The following is a 25,412-nucleotide window of genomic DNA, read 5'->3' on the forward strand; positions in this document are numbered from 1 at the left end:
TCCCTCCGGTGCACACAGTGCATGAGGGACAGGACACCCCCCACCGAGGCAGCACCTCCCTTGAGTTCATGGCGAGCCGGCAGCCGATGCTTGATTAAGATTTGTGCAAACCCACTGGATTCTTCGAATGTAACCCCCCCCCCCCCCCATAATAAGGATCAGCGGAGTGTGCACCGCTCTTCATTGCTTCTGAAGTAGTTGTAGGGGGGGGGGGGACAGTCTGCGAACCAAAAATGATGACATTTCACAAACCTAGAAATAGGACCACTTCGAAATGACCAAAGGGCGCAGAATGGTTTATTTCCAGACCTCTCCTACATAGTAAAACACTGACCGTGAGGCACTTGCGGGGGAATTAAATGCAACTTTTATTCACATTATGTGTGTTCACTAAATTGCCTTTTTAGGTCGAGGGAGTGATCCACCACTCCCTCACTACGGCAGACATCATCAAGAAAAAAAACGTACTACATATACCCTTAAGCAAAGGGAATTGGTCAGGCATATTAAACTGTGTTATAACAAAGTGCATCTATGGCTAATTTAATGAACAATTCTTTATACCTGTATGATTTCTTCCGTTCTTTAAAAATCGTCCTCTGCTGTGTAAATAAATGTATTTTTTTTAACTAGAATAAAGGGCGCATCTTTTTTTCTTATTTGCGTGTGGCTCATGTTTTCAGAAACTCGACATGATATGTAGTCTTTTTTGCTATGATTCGATTATTTTGTGTCACTTTATTCATGTTTGATGTAGCGCTGTTTTCTCCATTGGGTGATCCTCTAGGCGAGTCTGTAAGAAAAAGACTTGCAACTCTACCTATATGTCTTACTTTTGGCAGCTTACGTTTACTATGCTAAATCACACGTTACAAAGCTGTTCGTACATATTTGTAGACCGGTTTTCTCTTTGGGGCAGTATGTTTTCTATAGATCAGGTGTTTTAAAGAACACAAACCATGCTTCATGTGCAGGTCACTGTATATTTGGAATGCGTGCACATTGGGGGAGTAAGCAAGCAACTTCTTTTCTAAATCTGATACGTTTTTCTTTGCACCCCTACTTGAAACAAGCATTTACAATGCAATGGTCTCGGCATTGGTAAAGTTAGAGCTATTGGCATTGCTCATGACAATGCCGTTTCTTTAAATGTTTTAAAAACAAAAACATAAACAAAAATAATGTCATGAGCAATGCCAATAGCTCTAACTTTACAATGCTGAGACCATTGCATTGTAAATGCTTGTTTTTTATTAATATAAGTCACCCCTAAGGTAGGCCCTGAACAACCCAAGGGCTGGGTGCAGTGTATTTAAAATGTTAAACATGTACTTTGAAGTCTTACATGTGCTGTAAGAGAAAAACTCTTAAATGAGTTTTTTACTACTGCAGGGCCTATTTTCCCCCTTAGGATAACATTGGAGCTACCGTATTACATCTTATTAAAGTAATTTCCGAATGGGAAGAGAACTCCTTCAAGTTTGGTGTCTCTGTAATCACTATTTAAAATTGTAACTTATGGTGAAGTCGGATTTTAAATTTCTCTTCATATTCATCTTGAAATTCATCTTCACCTAAAGCAATAGCTGGCAGATGTTTAAATATAACTCTTCCTTCAAACTCCAACTAATGTAACCTTAGATACCTCTTCCTTTTTGGTTTCAATCTGAATGCACCTATTGCTCCCAATTTGGTTTCAATAAGTTTTTTACTGTGACATGCCAATATTGGTGAGTGTGTCTCCACCTAGGCGATGAACCTTTACTGGGACCATAGGCTTTTGAAAAGACAGTGGTGAATAAGTGTCACCTACAAGTAATAGGTGCGTGTCAAACGCAAGCTGAGCAAACACACTATGCAGAAGAGCATGTGTCACAGGTGAAATGTATATTTAATTGTCTTTCCCGGGACCTGTGGCATGGAGATGATGCAGTGGCGCTCTAAACTTGTGTTGGACTGCACAATGAGCTACACTGCTGGTTTGTTGAGTGTGCTGAAACACAAATGCATTCCACTGTGGACGCTGATTCTTTTGGGGAAACACCTACTGATATATATGTCAGTTTTCTTTGACGCAACAAGCATTTCACCGTGTCCTTTGCTGGCAAAAGAAAAAAACTTGGAGAAAATTATACAAATATGAGAAAATACGCCGCATTATGCTATCCACCAATCAGATTGAACCTGTCAAGTGTCAATATACAAGATGACTGTCAAGGTAATAAAGAATATGCCCCATGGGTGGGTTTGCAATGAAAAAGTGGCTCACTAACTTGTCGCCATTGAAACTTTGTAATAGTCACAAACGAAAAGGGAAATCGTAGCCTAGAACTCCAAGTTTATTTCTGATTCCACTGTACGCAACCACCCCAGATGAGCCAGTTCAACCAGAAGCTCAGCCTCTCAATATATCTCACTGGAATTTTCATACACAATCAACTTAATACATTCTAACACAAAATGTACACTAAAAGTAATTTCAAGCTTACGAATCCTGGAGAAATAAAATATAGAGCACGTTACAGCAATAGTCAAGAAAATAGCAAATACAAATTGGGAATACTACACATTGTCAATATCCCTGCGAAAGAAGAGGAAAGTTGCATTTGTGGATCAATAAATTGTCAAATCATTACACTAGCTAAATTTTCTGAGTGTAGGACAAAGTTAAAAGGCATGTTTCTCCTTAGAGTTAGAAGTTGAAAGTGGACAGAAAATGTTAATATCACATTTCTGTCCCTTTAACTGATAGCGAAGGCTGCACCTATGTTTACCAAAACTGCAACAGATCTAAACATGGATGATGGAGATGATGGAGTTCCTTAGTTCAAGGCAGGCTACTTTGCTCGAGTTCCTTATCAAATGCACCGGACTGGAAGCCTAGCCTCGATTTTGCATGATGGACCAAAGGACCCTGCAGTGTGTCCTTCATAATATTAAAGAATCTGGTATATGTACACAGATCTCACTCTTTCTCTTCTGTATTTCTTACTCGCTGTCTCACTCTGTTACATTAATTAGCCCTTTCTCACTAATTCCTCTTAATTAGTCCCTTCCCTGTCTTCATTCTGTCTTTTCTCTCTTACTGTTTCTTTGTTTCCCTTTTGTTTTTCTCCGCTTTCATCTGCTTCAGGGTTTTGTCGAGTTTTTCTCATTCTTTGCTTTCATGTCTCTTTCTTCCTCACTCTTTTTTCTGTCTATTGCCCTTTTTCCTCACACTCTGTTATTTCACTTTTACTCTCTCGCTTCTCTTTCTGCTGACTCGCCGTGTTTCTCATTGGCTGAGTTGCATTCCCTTGCTCTTTTTATCAGTTCAGATACGCCTAGGTCAAAGGTACTCCTGTGAGCCTTTGTAGAATGCACCACCCTTGCCTCGGTCTATAGCTCTCACTTACACTCTAATAAATAACATTTGCTGGCAGGATCTGGGAGTGTTTATTTACACATATATAACACAAGAAGAATTTCTTTTTAGGAGAGTTGGCACAAGAGTTCTGAATTTGTGTAAATATGAGGTGCTTGGGGTCAGTTTCTAACAGTAAACCGTAGACCCTACTGCATGTGGTGCAATCAAACCTAACCAATCCCTTATTTAGTAATTTTACCATTACTAGTGCAGCTTTTAGATTACAATGTTAACTTCTGGAAACGTCCATGTTCTTTGAGAGACAGGAGATCTAGGCTTTTGCGTCCCTGATTCTACCCATCTCTTGAAATTGCCAACCATGTTTCGCGTGGCATCATTTTTTTGGTTTGTATGAATGTATCTTGAGGACTATGAGAAAAGGTTCTGTAAGTGTTCTATCGCTTATGCCCATGATTGTTTTTCTGCCATCAGAGTCTAGGACTTTTTTCATCTCCATCTGATGTGTCCTAATTGCTTGCATATTCTTACTCATGGAAGAAGCCTTGAAAGAAAACGCTGGAGAAGTATCATAAAGCTGCTCCAACCTCTACACCGAGATTACATGTGCCAGTTCCTAACCGTCTTTCTGAAAGCATCACTCATCCAATTGTCTTTGGCTAAAGGAGAACAATTCCAATTTGGGCTTGTTCGGCCAAGGTAGGGGCCACGGGCGAGGACACCTACTCCTCAGTCCACTTGCAACATAACCGTGCTCCTTTAGGGGTGTATTCTACCCACCTCACCATGCTGCATCACAGCTCACACACACTGGCACACCACATGTCAGTCAGTAATCCATGTAACCATATAAGCATCCAGCTCATCACCATCCACAGCAAGCACTCCGAACACTCCCAAAAACCTCTGCTATCCAATGCATATTGAGACGTTTTACACGTGTGTAAGTACAGACCACACCACAATACTCGTTACGGAAACCTGGATCCTCCTGACCTTTAGTCAACATCCATGATGTCCTGATCTTGCAAGGCTACCGTGACGAGGACAGTGTCTGGAGAAATCGACGTGGAGAAAGGGGTCACAGTCATCTACCAAACTTCGTGCTCTGTATACCTCAGCAGCAACCTATGCTCAACACTTTCAAACTACAATCCTGGCCACCTTTCTCTGCCACAGAAACTTTCAAGTTGTGTATCGCTCATTGATAACCCAGACGAACGCCACATGAGAACCATTATGATTGATTAATTACATGTAGCTTATAATAGTTGTGACAATATACTCTTCCTTGGCCATTCCACACTCAATGGTAATTCTTCAATAAAGATCTTGAAGGGGCCCCTTCTTGATGGCCACCGCTGACATCACAAAGCTTGTTACTCCGCCAACTCGAGGCAAGGTAACGCTCTGGAACTCATCCGTAAATCACTGAAATTGATAACTGCAACTACGAACTGCACCTCAAGAGGACTGCCTCTGCAGTCAAACCCTAAACGTGAACTGTTCCTCTCTAACCCATGTTGCATAGGAAATGAGGACAACTATAATGATCAGATCCTCTGTGAATCTTCCTCATCTCATGACATCCTCCTTGAAGGTGTAAGAGGCTTGTCTGTCTCATCCAATCACAACACGGGTGTTTAGATCCTCCTACAAGTCTCGAGAAACTCCCTCTATCTGATAGCAGGCACCCATTCACCACTGAATAGGTACTGGAACAGCCATAATCTCACTGACTGAAAACATGCCAGCATAACGAGGAAAAGAAAGCAAGATGTGCACATCTGCAAGAGGACCTCACCTCCTTGGCATGACTCCGCCTCTCACGCACTGCTCAAGCGAATGCAAGAAACTGCAAAAAGCATCATCAGTGAGGTCTCCCAAAAAAGCATTACAGAATGCACAGGCCACCCTCTATGCCTAACAGAAACCTCGGTAAACGTTTTATATTAGAACAATGGGTCTAAATGGATTCATTTATCAGAAAGACACATTTTATGACCTGCTGCATTTCAAAAAAATTTGAATGCACATCATAAAGCAGTAGAACCTAGTACGTAAATACAGTTTTATTCTGTATACAGTAAAATTTGATTGGACAGGCATGTGAAGTTAGATTAGTGCTCAGTGTTCAAAGTGATCACATGATGTGAGGTGACACAATCAATTGGGAGCCAATATTTTGTATTTATAAAATAGTGTATAATGTGGTCACAAAGAGCCTAGTCTGGAGGTTTTGGTGTGGATGACGTTTTAACCTGGACAGACCTTGGCACCACCACTTCCTCTCTGTTTTGTCTCTCACTCTTTTTTTTCTCTTGCTTTGCAGTTCCACAGCTCTCTATTTTCACATCTATTAATTATTTTTGTCTGGCCTTTGTTTTCAATGTAGTTGTTTTGTTCCATATTTTTATGTTGCCCCAAATCTTTAGACTCCTTCCTGTTGTATCCTCTTCATCTGGGAGACTTTTTAAATTATCTTCCTGTTCTGTCTTTGTCTCTTTTACATATGTTCACAGGACTCCACCAATCTCCTTGTATTTTTGTTCAGATTATTTGTTTGCCTTTTTGTTTTCTCCCTTTCTCACTCCCTTCACACATCGAACTTTTCACTTTCTGTTGTGTGTATTTGACTAGTGAATTGAAACATTTCCCCTATGTTGTTTGCATTGTAGGTGCTGGACAGGATGGAACCATGTTCGCTCACACAAAATCCTATGAAGACCTAACTGCAGATGATGAAGGCTCAGCAGTGGAGAACCTGTCTGAGGAAGGGGAACAGAGGAGAGCAAACTTCGCCAACATGCGACAGATCAGCAAGGACTTCAGTGAGCTGAGCACCCAGCTTACTGGCGTACCTATGGATATGGAGGAGGAGATGTGGGAGTGCTCTGAAAATGAGCTGAAGCTCCCTTCACAAAACTCACGTCGACACTCGGCCCTCTCAATGGAAAAGGAAGATGAGGATATGACCATGGAGGCCTGGCGCCTGCACCAGAAGCATGTCTTTGTACTGAGTGAAGCAGGCAAGCCGGTCTATTCCCGTTATGGCTCTGAGGAGTCGCTCTCCAGCACCATTGGTGTAATGATGGCTTTGGTGTCCTTCTTGGAAGCAGAAAAGAATGCAATCAGGTCCATTCATGCAGGTAAAATTAATTTACTTGAAAGCACATTAGCCAGTTGTGTATCAAAGAGGCCATGTAGGTAAAAGTTGATTGCTTTATTAGAGGCCCAAAGCGCTGTACATTAGATAAACTGTTTCAGAACCTAAATCAACACTAAGGGGCCGATTTTGATGCGGTTGGAAACGGCTCCGACCATCGGTTAGAGCCGTTCCGACCGCATCAAAATGTCCCGTTCGGATTCGGAACGGGCTTTCCGAATGGCTTTCAATGGGCTCAGAAAGCCTGTCTGCCATTCGGAAAGGGGCCAGTAATCCCAAGGACGGCTGTTTCTGCCAGACGGATTACGATGATGGATTCCAACAGCCTTTCTGTCCCGGCGTTTCTAGCACAGAAAGGCTGTCGGAATCTGACTTTGGGGTCCCCCTGCAGGGCCCCTATGGGTGCTAGGCATCTGGATGGCGGCTGAGGAACCTATGGTGCCCCCCTGTTGATTCCTGCACCCTGTGGCAGACACCTTGAGGTGCCTGCCACGTGGTGCAGGGATGACCTGCACCTCAGCTCTTTACAATGAGAGCATGCATTTCGTCTGAATGCATACTCCCATTGTCAAGAATAGGAGTGCGACTGAACAGTGTTTGGTCGCATCTTAATTGCTGGTTTGGGACCGCCGACAGGAGGTCGGTCGGTCGGTCCTAGTCCCAGAACGATGTTGGACAGACTCAGGTCCGTCCGGCATCGAAATCGGCCCCTAACTGTAAACTGAGAAAGAAAACAGTGTTTGTATGCAAGTGGGATGTGGGCACAAACTCATGGAAAACTTAGTGATGAAGATGAAACCATAGGACCCCCTGCAAAAGACATTTGCACAAGGGAAAGACACAAAGAACAATACATCTTCCTCTTTTGCATAGAAAGTGAATTCTGCTGTATAAACGAAACAGGAATGTAAAATATTTATGTTAACACAAAAATGTCAAGCTATTTTGACAATTCTGCAATTTTTTCTTACCTCCTTGTCTACCTGCTTTTCCAGTTAATTCCGAGGTAATGCAGAAGAAGAACAACATGATTCTCAAGAGGAACAAGGCGCGTTCTTTCCAATACCAAAGTCTGCTCAGACATCGGCAAAGGCTTCCCCCCGATCCGAATAATTCTTTCCCACAATGGGTCAAACTGTTCAAACTCCCACCATCTAACTTAACAGAAAAGCTCGACCTGGTTAACACATTACTCAGACTTAAACACTTGGGGAAGCCCTTTCCCACCAAATATAATTATTGATCCTAATCCAAACTCTAGCATTAAACTTGGACTCCCTAGTCCCATGTTTGGTATCATACCAATATTCAATTTTTTATTGCATGCACTTACCATTTTTAGTAATTCTCTCATGCACGTTGCTCAGAACTTTCCATGCATGATATTTAGATAGCTAACTGAGGTTTAGATAACAACAAGGAATACAGTTCCTAATCAGCTCAAAAAGAACAAATCCTGGGGAGCATTGTGGGGTTAGATAGTAACTCCAAATTATGTCCTGCAACTCATTTGTAACATCCTTGCCATAAAGAGGTAACTTGTACTCCATTCTCAGAGATTACAGATGATGGGTGGTTTCTCTATAAAACCGTTACTTAAAAAAACTCCAATACAACTTATATAAAACAACTTCTGTAGTGCCACTTGGAGTAGTAGTCAATTAGCAGACTATTGTTCTTCACTTCTTCTTTCACACCATGGCAGGGTCCTAATAAATTGAATCCAACCAGTTTCGACAGTCTATTGGAAGGCTGTGCAGTATTCAAGGGTTTGCGTTTCAAATTCAGAGACCAATCTAAGCAGGAACAAAGTGCGCAATCCTTGACAAAGCAAAAAATTCCATCATCCATGTAAAGCCACAAAAGCAAAGATCTGACCAACTTCTTGGTAGATGTGTCTCCTGACTGACCTTTGTGGGTCACCTTGATTGTTTTCTCTCTTATCCTCTCAGGAGGTAAATATTTGTGTCCTCTAAAAATCAGAGTACCCTCAAGTGCCTGCTCATCCTTGACTGCCCCCCTACAATAAATATCCTGGTTTGTTTTACTGTCAGTCAGAACTCACCCCGCTTTACCAGTCCTCCTCATTAACTTCCTCCTTCGCTGGAGGCACGGTATCTGAAACAGCCACTACTGTACAATGTTTTAATCTGGCATGCTCGTGCGGTTCCAGCAAATTGCCTAGTAATACTGGCAGACAATCAATTCTTGAGTTGCCCTTGCCTTAGGTGAACTCTGTGTTGAAATTGCCTTCATACATACGTCTGGAAGTTGCCTAACCTGTACTATTCTCAGGAAGCCAATAAACTAAGGTTTAATAGTAAAGTGCCTTCCCCAAAACACAGTCCAAGTAAAATATATTTTCTCTGCTTCAGTCAAAGCTTTAGAAGCGAAGGCAACATCATTGTCTTCCCAACCTTTCTCATCAGATTTCTGCAATGAAATTGCCCCAAAAATGACACTGCCGGCACCAACAGGACCAATCTGTGTTTTCATTAAATAGAGCAAATGCTGGAGCTTTAACAGTCCTATCTAAAAACTTTAAGAAATCCTGCATCATTTTCTGCGTCTATTCAAATGTTATACTTTTTTTAATGAAAACAAGCATTGATGAAGTAACTGTGTAGAAACCATAAACAAGTTGAGAGTAATACTCAAATAAGCACAGAAAGTAAGATTATTGTTCCCTGGTAGTGGGTATCGGTCGGTTCTTCTCATATGGCTCTTAGAAGGGACTGTTCAAATTGTATCCCACCCTTAAAAGTTGTATGTCCTAGATACTAAAATGTCATCCTGGAAAGCAGAAATCTTTTTTGGGTTCCTGAACAAGTTACCCATAAGCCTCTGTAACATGAAGACAGACAGACCAATCTGCATGCTCAGTTAAAAATCTGCGCAATCTGAGGTAAAACAAATACGCAAATGTTCAAAACTGTGAGTTAAATCAGGTGATATGCAGTGCAAAGGTTGGGCATAGTAAAATACTTACCTTTTCCCGTTGCTGCAAATACATTTGGGATTTTGGGGATTTTTAGGTGGTATTCTACCAGAATTTGTTTATCTGAAGGGCTGCGGAGGCACGCAGTCTCAAATTGACAGATTTTTTTCTCATAAGGGCAATAGGCAAGACCTAGTGAGATTATTCCACCGGATCAATCAAACCTTCTCTGCACATTTATTTTAGCATTTAAGAGAGCTCCTTTGTAATTCTTAAGAGAACATATCTTAACTTTTGTTTCGCTGAAACAGCATTATTTTTATCTTGACCTCTTGGGCAAAACCTTTGGCTTTTGCCCTAACTATACTGATATAGAACTTGAGATAAATCATCACTCTGACTCTCCTCTCAAGTACAATAAATAGGCACTGCAATACTTTGTTTGATAGCCTTTGCTGGAGTGTGATTACGCCATTGCATAATGAGTGTCTCGCTAGTTGCAGATGGTAAAAAGAAAGCAGAAATTGCCCAGAACGGATTATAAATTTGGCTACATCAAATAGGATTGCTAGGAAAGGTCATGTTCCAGACAAAAATAGTAGCTGACTAGACGTTTGCTGCAAGCAATATTTGTCAGTCGCTTTTTTTTTTTAACAGTTTTATATAGCGCGAACTTGACCCGAAGGTGGCGGGTATCAGAGCGCTTTACACGAGCACCAGTTGCGTGACATGAGGACACATTCATTTTTTTATTTTTTTAATCTAAAACAGTTAATGGAAGATAAGGAAATCCATTAACAAGCTACTGAAGCAAAATTTGCAACACACCTGCTTCAAGCCTTCTGTTGTGAGCATAGGGAGGAAAGTCAAGGTGATTGTACTTACCGTCTTCTGGTCTTAGATCAGCAGCAAGCTGACGGTGTTGCTTAGCAGGTGAGGATTATGTTGGCCTTATAGAGCATGATAACACAGAGCCAGTTGGTTGCACAACACATCACTAAGCACCTTGGATACGGAAGTCAGCAGATGGTATTGTAAGGGTTGATGCTCTGCGATCTCAGATTACATCAGTTGGACAAATGATGAGAGACTGGAATCAGCACAGGGTGCTCGACCAGCTGGGGTGTGGGGTGTGGTTGCTGAAGCAGAGGAAGATTTGTGGTCACTGGGGACTCTCGAAAGGTTTTGTCGCCAAAATGTGAAAGAAAGAAGTCGTGCTGATTAAAGTTGATATTTTTAGAGCCCCAAAGCCCATTAGTAGAAGTCCTCCTCCTACAATTTACAAATAGGTCTAGAATGTGAGAAGTTGGCCTGATATATGATGTCACTAATTCTAGTGTACACCTTGTATCAGTCCAAACAACCCTTATGGTGATTGGTTGTAAAGTCAACCTTATAGACCAGCTATCCTAGTGGAGCATGGACAAGAGCAGTCTTAGGCTAAACTCTGAATGGCATGTGAAGCCAGCTGTTATACCATATGTAATCCCTTGAATACCAAATGAAAGGACACCACAACAGATATATATATAAAATAAAGTGCATTTATTCTAGTCAAACTCTCAGCACTCTTTATGCGATTCGAGGTAAGTACAACACAGTCTTATTCAAGCATACATTAAGTCACACAGGTAAGTAATACAGTTAGGCCCTAGGGGCCACGCAAACCATATACTAAGTAAGTGGTATAAGGACCACTGTCACGGAAATAGGATAGGCCTAGGCTAAGGGAATCGCTGGGGCTACACTATACTACCCAAGGTTAGGAAGTGGGAGGCCCACGGGATTCAGGTGCAGAGTGGAAACACTCACGCGTAATGTGTATAATCGATAGAAATAGTACAGTTTAGAATTAATAAGATTTAGGACACTTCTGGAGTAACTAGGAAGTCGAGACTTGAGAACTAGACACTAGGATAGTCAATACCCTGATGAGCACCGGAGTACCCAAGTTACCTAGCCCACGGGCTGCGGGTGCATAGGTGTGAACTTGCGTCGGGTTTCGTCGCCGACTCCTATGGATGCCTGAAGGAAAGATGCTGACAGGCAGTCAGTGAAGAGTGTCCGGTGGATCCCAAGGCCGGGATCAAGAAGGAAGGATACCTGCAAGCAGAAGGGACAGAGTCTGGGTCACTAGCCAGTGACCACGTGGAACCAGGAAGGAACCAGGCGATGTCGGGAGATTGCAGGTGAAGAGGTGAAGCTTGTCGCAGCAGCCACGGGTACCAGGAGACGTCGAGGACGACCAGGACCAGGTGGCAAGCTGTCCCACGAAGGCTCGTGCTGTCGGCGGCGTCGAAGTCGAACTAGGACTCACCAAGCCTTGGCAAGCGGAACCCACGAAGAATGGAGGACTTGCTTCTGGTGCAGACAGGAAGGTCTGGGGTGCTTCTCTTTTACAGAGGAGCAGGAGCCAGTCTGGAGGAGCCAAACCAGCAGTGGAAAATTGAAGGTGTGTCGTCGCAAAGGTTACTAGCCAACGGGCAAGCAAACGGACAGATGCGGCAAGCAGGAAAATGCAGAAGGGCCCCACGCAGGACTCGTGGAGTGTGGGGGGCTGATCTTCGGTGCAGATGGTGCTTGGGGTTGGGGCTTCTCAATCCCCGGTGCACAACCTCGAGGGTGCCTCAGAAGCTGCGATGGAAGATACTCGCCACTTTTCCCAGGTAGCCGGTCCCACGTCTCTCGTCGCCTCCATGGATCTCAGCTCGGCTGTGGATGTGGATCAGGGTCGGAGAAGTCTGGAAGTCAAGGCTCTGGTCAGGCTCTGCAGTCAGTCCCTCGTAGAACTTCAGCAAAGCAAAGGGTAAGTCTCTTGATGGTGCCTGTTCGCACAGGGTGGCCACTCCTTGGCCACAAGGGAGATTCTTCAGTCTTCTTCTTTTGTCGAATGTGGAAGGTCCAGAGTTTCTGTTCAAGTTGCAGGTTCAGGATAATCCAATTTAGCAGGGCCCAACTAGCTACTAATACACTGGGCTAGTGGGCTGGGCTACCTGCAAGGTCCCTCCTATGGCTGGGACCAGGAAGGGGAGTGGCTACACCCCCTTTCCTTTGTCCAGTTTCGCGCCAGAGCTGGGGCTGGAGTGCCCCAGCACCGGTTTGAACTGGACTATGCATGGAGCACCTGGTGTGCCCCAGGCATGTCTCATTCCTTTCAGCCCTCCCTGCCCCAATACACTAAAGTCTGTCTGGGGAGGTGCTAGCACCTCCCCAAGCAGGAAACCTATTGTCCAGGCCTCCCTGGCTGGGAGGGCTCCTAGCAGCTGGAGGTCAGACTCGTGTCTGTGGCAGCAGCATCCATTTTGTGATGCTGAGGCTTTGGTGAGAGTTAAACAGCAAAGTAGGATTTTAACATGTCTCTCCCTCTAGAAGGGGGGAATAATATCCTCATTACCAGAAATGGTATGGGGGTATTATTCCAAAGTGTTAGACACCTTACACGACATGTTTTGATAAAGCCAAACCATAGTTACCATAACCGTTTAAGATTATAAGGCACTTTAAGAGTATATGGTAGGCTATATCATAGAACAGCTATAAGGACATGGTTCCGAAAGCTGCAGACAGGCTCAGCTCATGCTAGAGCACCATCTCACATGTTACCAAGCACTCTGCCTCCAGGATTGTTAAGGCCTGCCATAGGAGTGGCTGATAGGTACACATGTGTCTATATATAAGGTAGGTATAGGAATACTACACCTAAGCAAGGGGTGATTACACGACCTTGCCCCAGCTGAGTGATCAGCCAGTTGTGTCTGATTGGAAGGCCAGACCAGGGGTGGCATAATACATGCTGCAGCCCCTGGGAGGCCTAGGGTACACCTATGCCCTGGGTACCTAGGGTACACTGTACAGGGTCCAATAAAGTGATCCTTACCAATTGGGTATGTACCTAGGGTACATGGAGTCCATTTTAAAGAGAGAGCAGACAGCCTGAGACCCTGAATGGCAGGATCTCAGGCCAACTAAGTCGAAAAACCAGCTAGACACTAGGCAAAAGGTTGGGGGTAACCATAGTCAGATATCCACCTTCCTACACAACCCCCCCCCCCCCAAACGAAAGGAGATAAGGCTGTCCTTGACAAGGTAAGCCTCTATTGCCTAAGTGGCCATATAAGGAAGAACCAGCACTGGCATGGTTACCCCCTGTCTCATGGTCCACTAAGCAATCCCTCACCCTAAAGGTATCATAGGGTCTCCACCATAGGGAATCTCTACCTTTGGTGTGTCTTTGCAAAGTAAAAGGCTGGTGTTGAGATGGAGTACTAAAGTGAGTGTCCTCAAAGTGAGGCCTCAGCTTCCTCCAATCATCCTCCACCATGGATGCCTTTCTTTCTTTAACTGAGTTGCACTGTGCTCTCAGGGTCAGCCTCTGGCTACCTAAAGCTGGAGGCTGGGTCCCTTTTGTGGGCTTACTGGAGGGACAGGTCAGGTTTGGGGCCCTAAGGTCCCATGTTTGCCTGTGCCCAACAGAATCCCTCTGAGGGAGGTCCCTAACTACCTGTAAAGGGGATCCCTCAGGAATGTTTTTAACCATCACCTGGCTAGGGCTACTAGCCAGGCAATCCTCATTCTTTTGATGGGGGGTTCTTGTGGACAGGGGCCCTCTTGGGGTCCACTGGCCACCCTGACCTCTGCAGCCCTGGGCTGACTGAGGCAGGGTAGAGAGAGGCAGGCTACCTGCACCAGACTGGGTCCCACCTTGGAAGGGGCCACTGACATCAGAGGCTCTGCCAGGCCAGGCCTGGCTACCTCTGGGGCAGTTCCTTCACAAGGGGTGAGGTCAGATCCCTGAGGAGACTGACCGTTTCCTAATATCTGGGGAATGGGAGACTTTTCTTCCTCCCCACTACTCTCTGTTTGTGTGGAGTGATCCATAGTTTCAGGCTTCACTACACCTATGTCAGTCTGAGTATGGACTGAGACCATTACAGTCCTGCCAAACTTTTCAGGGAGGCACTCAGTTTGGGTTTGAGCTGTGACTGTCACAGCTCTGCCAATCTCTACAAGAAAGTCTGTCTTTGCCTGGGCTGTGGCTACCACTGCCCTTCCAACCTTTTCAGGGAGGAAATCTACTTGGACATGGGTTGTGGCTGGCACAACCCCACTACCTTTTTTTAAAGGCCTACCATTTTAGAATGGGTGTCTTGTTCAACTCCAGCCCAAGCTGAGAGTTCTAAGTCATTCCCCATAAGCAGTCTACAGGCAAGGTTGGAGACCCTGCCACCCTTTTAGGGCCAGTGACACCTCCCCAGCTGAGACATACCTCTGCCATGGGATGACTGTTCTGTTTGCCATCAATGTTAGTTACCTGGTATGAGAAACCAGGCAAAAGCTGCTCAGAGGGAACTAGCCTATGGGCCACCATAGTGATGCTAGCTCCAGTGTCTCTGTAGGCCTCAGCTTTTCTACCATTAATGTAGGGCTCCTGTCTGTACCTACCCAAAGTGTTGGGACAGGCAGTGAAGTTGGCAAACCCCATGCCACCATCACAGACAAGAGTAGCTGCTGTAGGGGAATTGGCTAAGCCAGGGTCCCCCTGTGTTCCCCAAGAAAACCCAACCAATTTTTTGGGGGCACTCCCACCACCTGGGGGATTACTGCTGACAGTAATAGGTGGTGTGACAGGAGTAATTGGAGGAACAGTTTTGTTTTTAGCCTTTGGGCAACTGCTGTCAGTTTTCCAATGCCCAGGAGTTTTACACTCATGGCAGTAAGGCTTTTTAACTGTGGTAGAGGAGGGAGCTTGGGACCCACCACCCTGTGTGGAGTTTTGGGGCCCTGAGGAAGATTTCTCTTTTGTTTTATCCCCACCCTTCTCTTGAGGCTTGGTGGTATCTTTCCTTTGGTCACCACCCTGATTTTTAGGCCTAATCCTGGTCCTGACCCATTTATCTGCCCTCTTTCCCAATTCTTGGGGAGAGGTCAAATCTGAGTCTACCAGGTGTTGATGGAGAAGCTGGTTCTGACAATTACTTAAAAAGGATCTGCTCCCTCATAATCAAGTTGTACAATCCTGTATAGTCCTGCACCTTGCTGCCAGTTAACCAACCTTCCAAAGCCTTAGTGGCACAATCCACAAAATCAGACCAGTCCTGTGTCTGTGTCTTCTGGGTGTCTCTGAACACTACACTACAACACATGTTTTATAGCACCCTTTGGTGGTGCATTCGATTTAAAGGGGTTATAAAGTGCTCAGGGTTCACATTGTCTCGAGCAGAACATTGGTTTATTTATTTCTAGTGGTCTTAAGGTCCTTGAGATTGTACTTAACCTTCTCTCATTCAAGGTGACCAAAGGTGGTGTTGTGGCCGAGTCCATTGAGGCTACAACTTGAAATGGAATTACCTCTGACAAATTTCTTCAACTATTGGATTCTCATGTGGCAATTCAAAGTTCGGGGGAACTGTAGAGTTTTGTCCTCGTTAATGACTATGGCGCAGGTGACCAGAGTTCTGATGCCAGCATCTCCACTTTATCGTATTGTTTGATGATCCCCAGAAAGTCTCCACTTGTTCAATAGTTTGGGTATCCGCCCACTGTGAGAACACTTACAGTTGCCCGTATACCGTTAGTAGGATCTGTAAACAAACTGGAGACTTAGATTTGCATTTATCTGGTCAAGAAGGGTAACATGTCTCCTACAGTGACTCCACTTGCCATTGGTTAAATTAAATAAAGTTACTACCCAGGTGACATTTGTTACCTGGTGATTTTTCTCTGAATGTAATTCCTTAGACAGCAGTCTGGTTAGAAAGAGACAGCTGACAAAGTTTAGTGATGAACACAAAGTAGTAGATTTAAGGGTTTTCTCCTGTAGTATTCAAAGTCAAACTAGGAGGTCTGCAGTCGAATACTTACAATTTCCTAGAATATTATTCCTGATTATTGCTAAAGGTGAGCCAGAGCCAACCATTCTACTGAGTCTTGCCTGCTATATGCCCCTATCCAAATGTCCTTAATGATGCATTTAATTATGTTAAGCATCTGTCTGCTTTACCCAAACCGAGTTCCCTGCCTATAACTAATGGCTGTAAAATTATGTCTCACTAATGAGTTTTAGCATCACTTGTATTGCAAGAGGATCTTTCCAAGATTGCGTGTTTACCGTGCACCTTCGGTGCTTCCTATTTGTATTAACCCTGTCTCTTCGTTTCAATTGTTCTACAGAGAGACTCAGTGAGAACCCCCAGCCGGGTGCAGCTATATCTCCAAGTCATAGTATTTAAGAAGTAGGGTTAGGTCTTGGTCCACACTTGCAAAATTAGCTAAGGAGAACCAACTACAGTTGAACCTTTGAACAGCCTTTGTGAAAGGAGCTTCCTGCATTGCATCCCAAATATGACAGGCTTAGTTATGTTACTCATTTTGGTTGCTTTGTTGTTGACACATTTGCTCAGGGAGTGTTGCATTGGAAGCTGAAAGACGATCATCAATGGTTTTGAGAGGCCCGTGGCTGGCTGTTTCAAGGCCTTTTGGGCTGATGGCCCTGTAATTAACCATTCTTTTCACTGCAGTGTGGAGTGCCACAAAGCTCGCACCACTCCAATGGCTCACACCCTCTTTGTTATATAAGTAACATGCCACCAAGGGATCTTTTAGAACGCATGGTTGATTGCTTTAGTAGTATTTGAATGCTAAGCTGGATCCAGACTTCTAAAGACTGCATCATGGCTGATTTAAGATAAAATATTTATTGCACGATAATGTCACACAAAGAGGTAATGAATTATGTAGTAGCGGGATCTGCAATGAAAGGGATTAGTCTATGCACGGAGATAAAATGTCATGGATGAGTGTGCCTTTTGCCAAGTTAAAAAGGCCCTGCATTGGATTATCATGGTAGCTCTCATAATTTGTAGACGAAAACTGAAGATGAATGCAGGAAAATCTAGCTTGTTTAAACTGGATTTGAAACATTGACAAAAGGCAACACAAAGATATGCACCAATTGAGTAATGAATATTTCATCTGTCACTGGTCAAGCCAAAAGTCTTGGACAAGAGTGTGATCATTTGCGTTTAGCAGAAGCTCAGGATATCTGTCATTGTACAGTCTTGTTTCTGTAACTGGAAATGTTCCAAGAGGTTAATCAGTGTTGATAGCCATTACGTATTTGGGCTGGTATTTACTACTAGGTTGTCTTCGTCTACTCTAGGCATTCCCCGGCATCCTACCTAAGGTCCCATCCACTGTCAAGCTGTTGATAGGAATTTGTTTACCTGATCTTTTGCAAGACCTGTTGACTGTGATGTTCTGAGGTCTTGGACTTCAGCTTCACAAATACATTGCATGTGATAAATGTGTCCCTAGGCCCACAAGTTAAATTGCTTTGTTGCACTAAGCATGCAAGCCCTTTGAAGTTCTTTGATATTGAATCTCTCAGCAGTAAGGGGCTAGAGAATTCTGGTTTTCTTCGTTAGTGATTGTTATGTGTATAGTACTTTTTCATACTTTTATTTTATTGGGTTAAGGAAAGATTGGACAATTAGTATGGCTACTGAAGTGTCTTCCTGTATTCTGAATGCCCTAAACTACATCACAACATGAGGTTAGTTTTCGGCTGATCAGCTGCATTACTATTTAGAATCAAGTGCTAAAAGGAGTTATTTGGCCGTTTCATTGTTGGCCCCATATTTCTGTTACCCTAGGACACCAATGTAAACTACTCTAGTTATTACAGTAGGAGCCCTGTAACCTCTCATACCCTGGTACCTCAAGATTTCAGTTTTTCACAGGGTGTAAATTAAGTAAGTCAACTTCTGGACACACCTAGAGAATATTCTTCAATGCACATAGGTGCGAGGAGGAGTTTGTGACCCATTTGACAACCCGAATGGTGTTGATCAGAATCATGGTATTTGGGAATCCAGAAATGCATTCACTGTGCTCCTATTCATTGTCAATTTGTTCTATAGAATATACATTTCTCTCTTTTGTACATGCATATGACTGTTACTATCTACCCTTTGCTAACAAGTGATATGGCCGTACATGGTTTTTTAAACACTTTTTACTGGTTCCGCCTCTTCTACTTCACTTGACCCATTGGACTGACCAAAGAACAAGGGGTGTCTTGTTTTTATTCTCCTTGATTTTAGGTCTGACCCATGACTTTTTATGTTATTTCACTGATGATGCTCTTCTCCGTTTGAGACATCGTCCGGATTTTCTTTCTTAAACTCTGCTTTAGTGTTCTGGGAGTATCTGCCACTCTGAATTGTACCCAGTTTCTCCAAAAGACATATCTTCCTTATGGTAGGCCATTATTCCCCTGTCATGTTCGGCTTGGAATGAAGCTTGTACTTCTCCAATTGTATGTGGGGCAACTAATCTGCTAAATCTACTACTTTGTCAATCATCTCTGTCTAGTACTTTGCATCAGGCTTGGTCTTTTTCTGTCTCTATCTTCACCTGCTTGCAAATAAGGGATCTATGTGGGGTCAAAGGCATTCATATTTTACCATCTGACACAATGACACAAAGCTTTTTGATAAATATTGTTTTTTTTATTTTCAACAACTGTATTTTAAAACATGTAATATAACCATATAAAAAATGCAGCATACTGTTGTATATCTTGCATTTCAATGTATACTTACATCTTCAAAAGTGTGATTCATTTGATAATTTAACACTAATAATTACGATTGACAGACTGATTATTCTGATTATATACTCAATATTTCTTAACATGAGGACTGTAGTAGCACTTTAATTCTAAAATGTTTTAGAACAAAATATTTTTATTTGCTTAGTTGTTCTGAATTTACTCAAATTGAGGATGAGCTGTCTTTTTTTTCCAATACACCTGTGCTGGCTGCAGAAATAGCTGTGCTTTGCAATCTCAGGCGGTAGCATATCACAGACGGTGCATATCAAGCCCATAGTCTCCATGCTTCTTAGGGCAAAAGGCAGAATTGGGGGGATTTGAAGTTTAATGTCTTGTGTCAAGGCCCATAAAAACGGATGGATCTCCTTAAACCTACTATTGCACTTTCCAAGTTGGGTATACTGGTTATGAGGTCGCCGACTTGAAGGTTGGATCCCATATCCTTGATATTCCATCAAGATAACAACAATAGGTGGCCTGAAGACTTTTTTGTGGTGAATGATCTGGATAGTGGGAAGCTGTCACTAGTCTAATGTTTTTAAAGCAAAAGCATATCCTCTTCCTGCAAAGTCTCCCTACAGGATCATCAACAAAACATCTGATGAAACTTCACTGCGACAACATAAGTCAAATTCAACATTTAGGGCCCGATTACGATGTTGTCAGGAGGGGCTCTGGATGGGATACCGTTTTGCAGAGTCCGATTCGGAACCCTAGTTTTTCTGAGCCAGATCATGCAGCTCTATGGACACAGTTTCCGGATGAGCGATGACGATCACTGATTCAGACAGCTATTCCGATTTGGTTTGACTGTGATGAAATGGCTACCGGAATTAGTCTTTGGGGGACCGTTGCGGGCCCCCTTTCATCGGGAGGCGTCTGATTGTGGCCCGTGGGGTACCCAAGGGACCCCTCTACCCAACCATGTACAGTGTGGCAGGCACCATTGGGTGCCCGCCACTGGGTGCAAGGTTGTCCTCAACAACCCCTTTTTTCAATGGGAGCTATTGTTCTCGTTCAGAACACAGGCTCCCATTGAAGTCAATGTGAGTCTGACCGAACGATGTTGGAAAGCATCGTAACTGGTCGTCCGGACTCACAGGACCTGATTAGTAGGTAAACTAGTCCGAAATCGATTTGTTCGGGACAGTTTTCAAACGTCATCGTAATCGGGTCCTAAAAAGAGTCCACATTGTAAGGCCCTGCATCTTTAACAGGTCTTCCCCTTTTATTGAACATGAAATAACATGACGATAACTGCCTAAACATTGAGTGTGTGGAGGGTGTATTCCTAGGTGTTAAGCAAGCTCCAAATGGCAACAGTACTCTTGTCAACAAGCATCTTTTTAACATAAATAGAAGCCATTGTTAAACTATTTCCACTTGATACCATATTTTTCTTTCCATTGTCAAACTTGAGCCTGATGCCCTGAGTTACCAATAGTGTGCAGAGGGATATTAACTCCCATGATCTGCAAACCAGCCTTATCTCACTAACAGTATGGTCCCCTCTACCATCTCATCCACAGCCAGATATTGCCTAACTCCCAAAGCTTAGGTCCTCCTTCCTCACTTCTTCAAAACAAAAACCACACCTCACGTAGGACGCTGCCTCATCACTAAAGGTACATTCTGTAAGTTCCTCTCATTTGGCTAGATGCAACACTATTACTGTCTCTTGTTGGCCATAACCTACAACTTTCTGATGGGAAATGTATAGGAGTGAGGGCTTGTCTGCTCATTTTCTGCTTTGCCCGCTTTGTGAGGGTGAAGGGATGACGACTAACCAAGTGGTGATTCATGACTGTGCATTTTAACGACTAATCCATGTGGCATTAATAAGTTACAATACACGCTGTTGTAAGTGAAGAACAATAGGTGGTTTCCTGCCCTACCTCTCCCAGTATTTTAGAAAGCTTCAAAGGTCAGCAGGTGACATTCTGATATTGTGCTATGTGATTGTAATTGTCTACATGTGTTACCCCAACATGTCATTGGACACTAAACATTTGCTTCCCATCTTAACCCCTTCAGTGCCCGCCCCTTTCCCCGCCCTGTGCCGGCCGTTGTATTAGCGGGCGGGGTCTATGACGAGCTGGACTCGTCATGGGCACAGCGCCACCGCGGCCCATGACGAGTCCAGCTCGTCATGGGCACTGAAGGGGTTAATGTCTCGGAGATTGGAAATCATTGGCCCACCTTTGATCCCTTTTTCTTTCCCCAAAGGGGGATGTCTGAACAATGCTCATCTTACCTCTGTTGTTTTTCTGCTCATTAGGTCTCATTGTATTTGAATTTTCTGTTTGTGCCCTTTTTTTTTCCAAGCAACCTTTCTTTACAACTCTTGTCTTTTTCCTTGCACTGTTTACTTAATATTCTGCATTTCTGTCACCGATAAATAAGTACTATTTATATCTTACTTCTGGATGGATTTTTAAGCACTTTTTGCTTGAATTTTTACTTTCACGAGGGAAAACAATGCAAGAGATTTATGACAAACTGCTCCTGTCAATGAAAAATGGAGCCAATTACAGCCATGATACCTTCAAGGGCAGTCTCCTAGTTTCCTATCAAGGGTGAAAATTATACAGCAAAGAGCCAGCAATCTTATCACATGTTGTATTGTTATTTGAACTACACATGATGCTGTTTAATTTAACTTTGAGTTGTAACTGTTGGTCTTGCCTTAAGATGGATATCTTTGCATTATTAATCTAACATCTTTATTATGTTAATGCTCATTTGATGTTTCATTTTTTTCCCTTTTGGGAACAGATGGGTATAAGGTCGTCTTTGTTCGCAGGAGTCCTTTGGTGCTGGTGGCTGTGGCTCGTACGCGGCAGTCTGAGCAAGAGATTGCACAGGAGCTCCTCTATATCTACTACCAGATTGTCAGCCTGCTAACTTGGACACAGCTGAACCATATCTTCCAGCAGAAGCAGAATTATGACCTCCGGCGACTCTTGGTAGGGTCTGAGCGAATCACGGACAACCTACTGGATCTGATGTCCCATGACCCCAGCTTTTTGATGGGGGCCGTGCGTTGCCTTCCACTTTCCGCCAGCATTAGGGACGTTGTGAGCACCAGCCTTCAGCAGGCCAAAGCCAAGAACTTAGTCTTCTCAATTTTACTGTCTAAGAATCAGCTGGTTACCTTGGTGAGGAAAAAGGACCAATTCCTTCACCCCATTGACCTTCATTTACTCTTTAACCTCATAAGCTCATCAACATCTTTCCGGGAAGGTGAGGCCTGGACACCCATCTGCCTGCCCAAGTTCAACTCCAGTGGCTTCTTTCATGCCCACATCTCCTACCTCGAGCAAAAGACTGACCTCTGCCTGCTTCTGATCTCCACGGACCGGGAGGACTTTTTCACCGTCTCGGACTGCAAGCAGAGATTCCTGGAGCGCATGAAGAAGCGAGGGGCATACAATCCTCTACAAGAGGCACTGCAGAGCCCCTTTTACAGTGTCTCCTTGGTGGGCATCCCAGAACTTAGGCACTTCATCTACAAATCCAAGAGCTCTGGGCTCTTTACATGGTAAGATGTATTCTCGAAAAAAAAAGAACTTTGAAAATGTGTAATTATTTCATGTTGTCTGCATGCAAGTACTTGTTTGAAAACTAGTAGTACATCTAAGGGTTGCTTTCTCTAAGTGGGCAACTATGGACGTGTACTTACTGCGATATGAAGGTGTTTCCTGAAAAAGGAAAGGCGACGAAAACTATGCTGCCCATTCATGTTTTAAATAGGCAAATGTAATGTGGAAAATAGATACCTCTACAAATATGTCATTAAAGGTACTAGCCATTGTGTTATGACTCAGTGATAAAATCCCTTAGAGGGGCATTTCAAGAAGGCAAAATAAATAGTTTTCTCATGTACAGTGGGAATGAGAATTCTTGGCATTGTTGTTTGGACAACTCTATCTACGACTTGCAATATAAGCAAGTCTTTAGGGTGTAGCTGCCACATAGTCCGCTGTGAGAAAGGCACACAGTAATGGGAGGAGAGCCGGGGAGCATTGGAAGTGAGGGATAGAGGAGGCTTAAAGCTTCCTTTACCTTGTGAGCAGAGAGGAGAAAGAGAAACATGAGGCAGTGATAGAAAGGAAAACAATACAATCATATTGAGGGAAGAGAGAGGTGTTTGATGGGACAAAGGTGCATTGGGGAAGCATGGTAGACCCTGTGATGGGAAAGGGAGGTGTAGGGACAGGGTGGTGAAGGGACAATTTACAGTACAGTGAGTGGGCAATGATGGGAAATGTTGGGGGACATGTTAACGTGTCAAGAACTGTTAGGTTTTGAAAAGGTGGTCCATGGGACCCGATGCTACTTAACAGACGACAGGCCCGTGGTGGCTTTCAAGGCAGTCCCACGGCATTGAGTTTGCCGGCATTAAAACTCCTGCATCAAAATGACTCCCTTCCTTTGAAGTGTGTGTGACCACTGGATTGCACACTGAATGCTGTACCCTGGCTGGTAACATGGCTGCTTTGAGGTTTAATAATCTCTTTTCCACACACCTCCATATGGAGATTGGACTTAAAGGGTAGAGGGTTGGAATAGTTACCTGGATGAAAACCGTATCATAAGTGGTTACCTTTTCTGATGCCATTTTGTCAGATTCAAGATTTAGAAAGGGTGTATGAGAACTGGGCTTTTTGTACTGTTCTCTATTGAGGTTGTCCTTCACCTTGCCCCTTTTCTTCTGAAATTCACTTTCCTGCCATTATTTCAAGAGTACTGTTGTGCATTTACGGAGTTACAGCATCATGTTGCCCAAACATCTGGAAAAAAGCTTAAAATTTAATTATGTGTCAGTAGTAAGGTTTAAAAACTCTGAATTGTGTGTAAGTATAAATATTTGTTGCTGTGCAAATTGTGCCAGAGAATATGCAGTTTCAAGGCGCTAAAGTACAAACGATATAATAAAATTAAAACTATTGTCGTAAAGATAAAAACATAACACATCACAAACCATTTAATTACAAGGAGTCCAGCTTGAAAGAGATACCAATAGTAAACTAAGAACACAATGAAATGTTTTCTAATAAGCTCAGTAAATATGTTTTCTGATTAAAGTTAAAACTTTGAAAAATCATTGTGTACCATGTGGTAGACACATATTGGTACATATGCTGTACTCCCAATACCCTGTGTAATTTACCACCAATGCTTTCAAGATGCCATTTTGGGATAAGTCATTTTGGATCTGCAACAGAAGACAGGGTCATGTTGTGCTACAGAATGTGAAACTGGTTTGATAATTATATAGAGAAAAGCCCTATATCAATGTATGCACCGCACTTAAAGATATAATTTTTATAAGCTCCTTTATAGTGAGTGCAAAAGGGCAGAGATATGATTATTTTCTTTAATCCGAATATAATTCTTCTGGCCTACTTTTAAACTTCCTGGAGCATAGCAATCTCCTTTGACAACGTCAGAGGAGCTAGCTGATTCCAGCACATTGGCACAATATACTTGAGACTATCATTTTTTTTTATAGAATAATTAAAATTGAACTATTTATTCCAATTTTCTGTAGTTTTCTCCCTTTTTCTGTAATGGACTGTAGCCCTGTGATATGATAGGTATCTATTGTGAACTGCCCTTTGTTAATGACTTGGTATTCCACAATATTTACTCAAGAGACTATTGTTTCGAATATAGCTCGGGAATATTCAGTTACACCACAGCACCGTGAAATAATCTATAAAATACAACTGCCTGAGTCAGTTGAATTAAGGATATCGTAGTCAGAAGAGGGTCTGGGTTTATGTTGGATATAATAAAGAAAGAGGAAAGTTAGCAGTTTTAACTGTTGCAAAGAAGGTTGAATCAAATATGACCCCTGATTGATTATCCAGCCATTTGGTGATCTTTCAGCTACTGCCGCTAATAGAAACCAAGTCGCATTGTATTAACATATCCAATTAAACTGTTTTGTGTCTATCCCGTATTAAAATATAAATAGTTGTTGTGGTTGTGAGAAGGATGAGATAACCCCTAAAGGCAGAAGTGTCCAAGCCAGAAACCTCTGTGGTTGGGAAGGGGACCCATAGTGGCAGGGGCGGCTGGTGACATTAGAAGGTGGTGAGGCGTGGAGGTCCGAGTTGAGTGCCCGGTGGTGGGAGGGGGGCTCGGGAGGGTTCAACTGACTTATGCCAAACAGAAACAATGCCTGATGCCTCCTTTCGGCAGCCAAAGCTCAACTCCGCGCGCACACAAATCTATAAATTAAACCACCCAAGCCACATTCGGGAATTTCTGCAAGTACTGTACACGCGCGCTACTCTAAGACTTCTGCACTGCAGTCACCACC

At 43.3% G+C, this 25,412-nt stretch overlaps 1 protein-coding gene across 1 annotated transcript in view; it reads left to right on the forward strand.

Annotated features, from left to right (window-relative positions):
• MON1A (MON1 vesicular trafficking associated A) overlaps positions 1 to 25,412 on the forward strand; it is a 105,339-nt gene that overhangs the window by 29,245 nt on the left and 50,682 nt on the right. The window contains exons 3-4 of the mRNA XM_085625064.1: positions 6,043 to 6,513; positions 21,857 to 22,622. Of these exons, the coding sequence (XP_085481190.1) occupies positions 6,043 to 6,513; positions 21,857 to 22,622 (1,237 nt within the window). The remainder of the gene's footprint in view (positions 1 to 6,042; positions 6,514 to 21,856; positions 22,623 to 25,412) is intronic.

The sequence above is a fragment of the Triturus cristatus genome, chromosome 9 (genome assembly GCF_964204655.1).
Source record: "Triturus cristatus chromosome 9, aTriCri1.1, whole genome shotgun sequence".
In the NCBI taxonomy this organism is placed as follows: domain Eukaryota; kingdom Metazoa; phylum Chordata; class Amphibia; order Caudata; family Salamandridae; genus Triturus; species Triturus cristatus.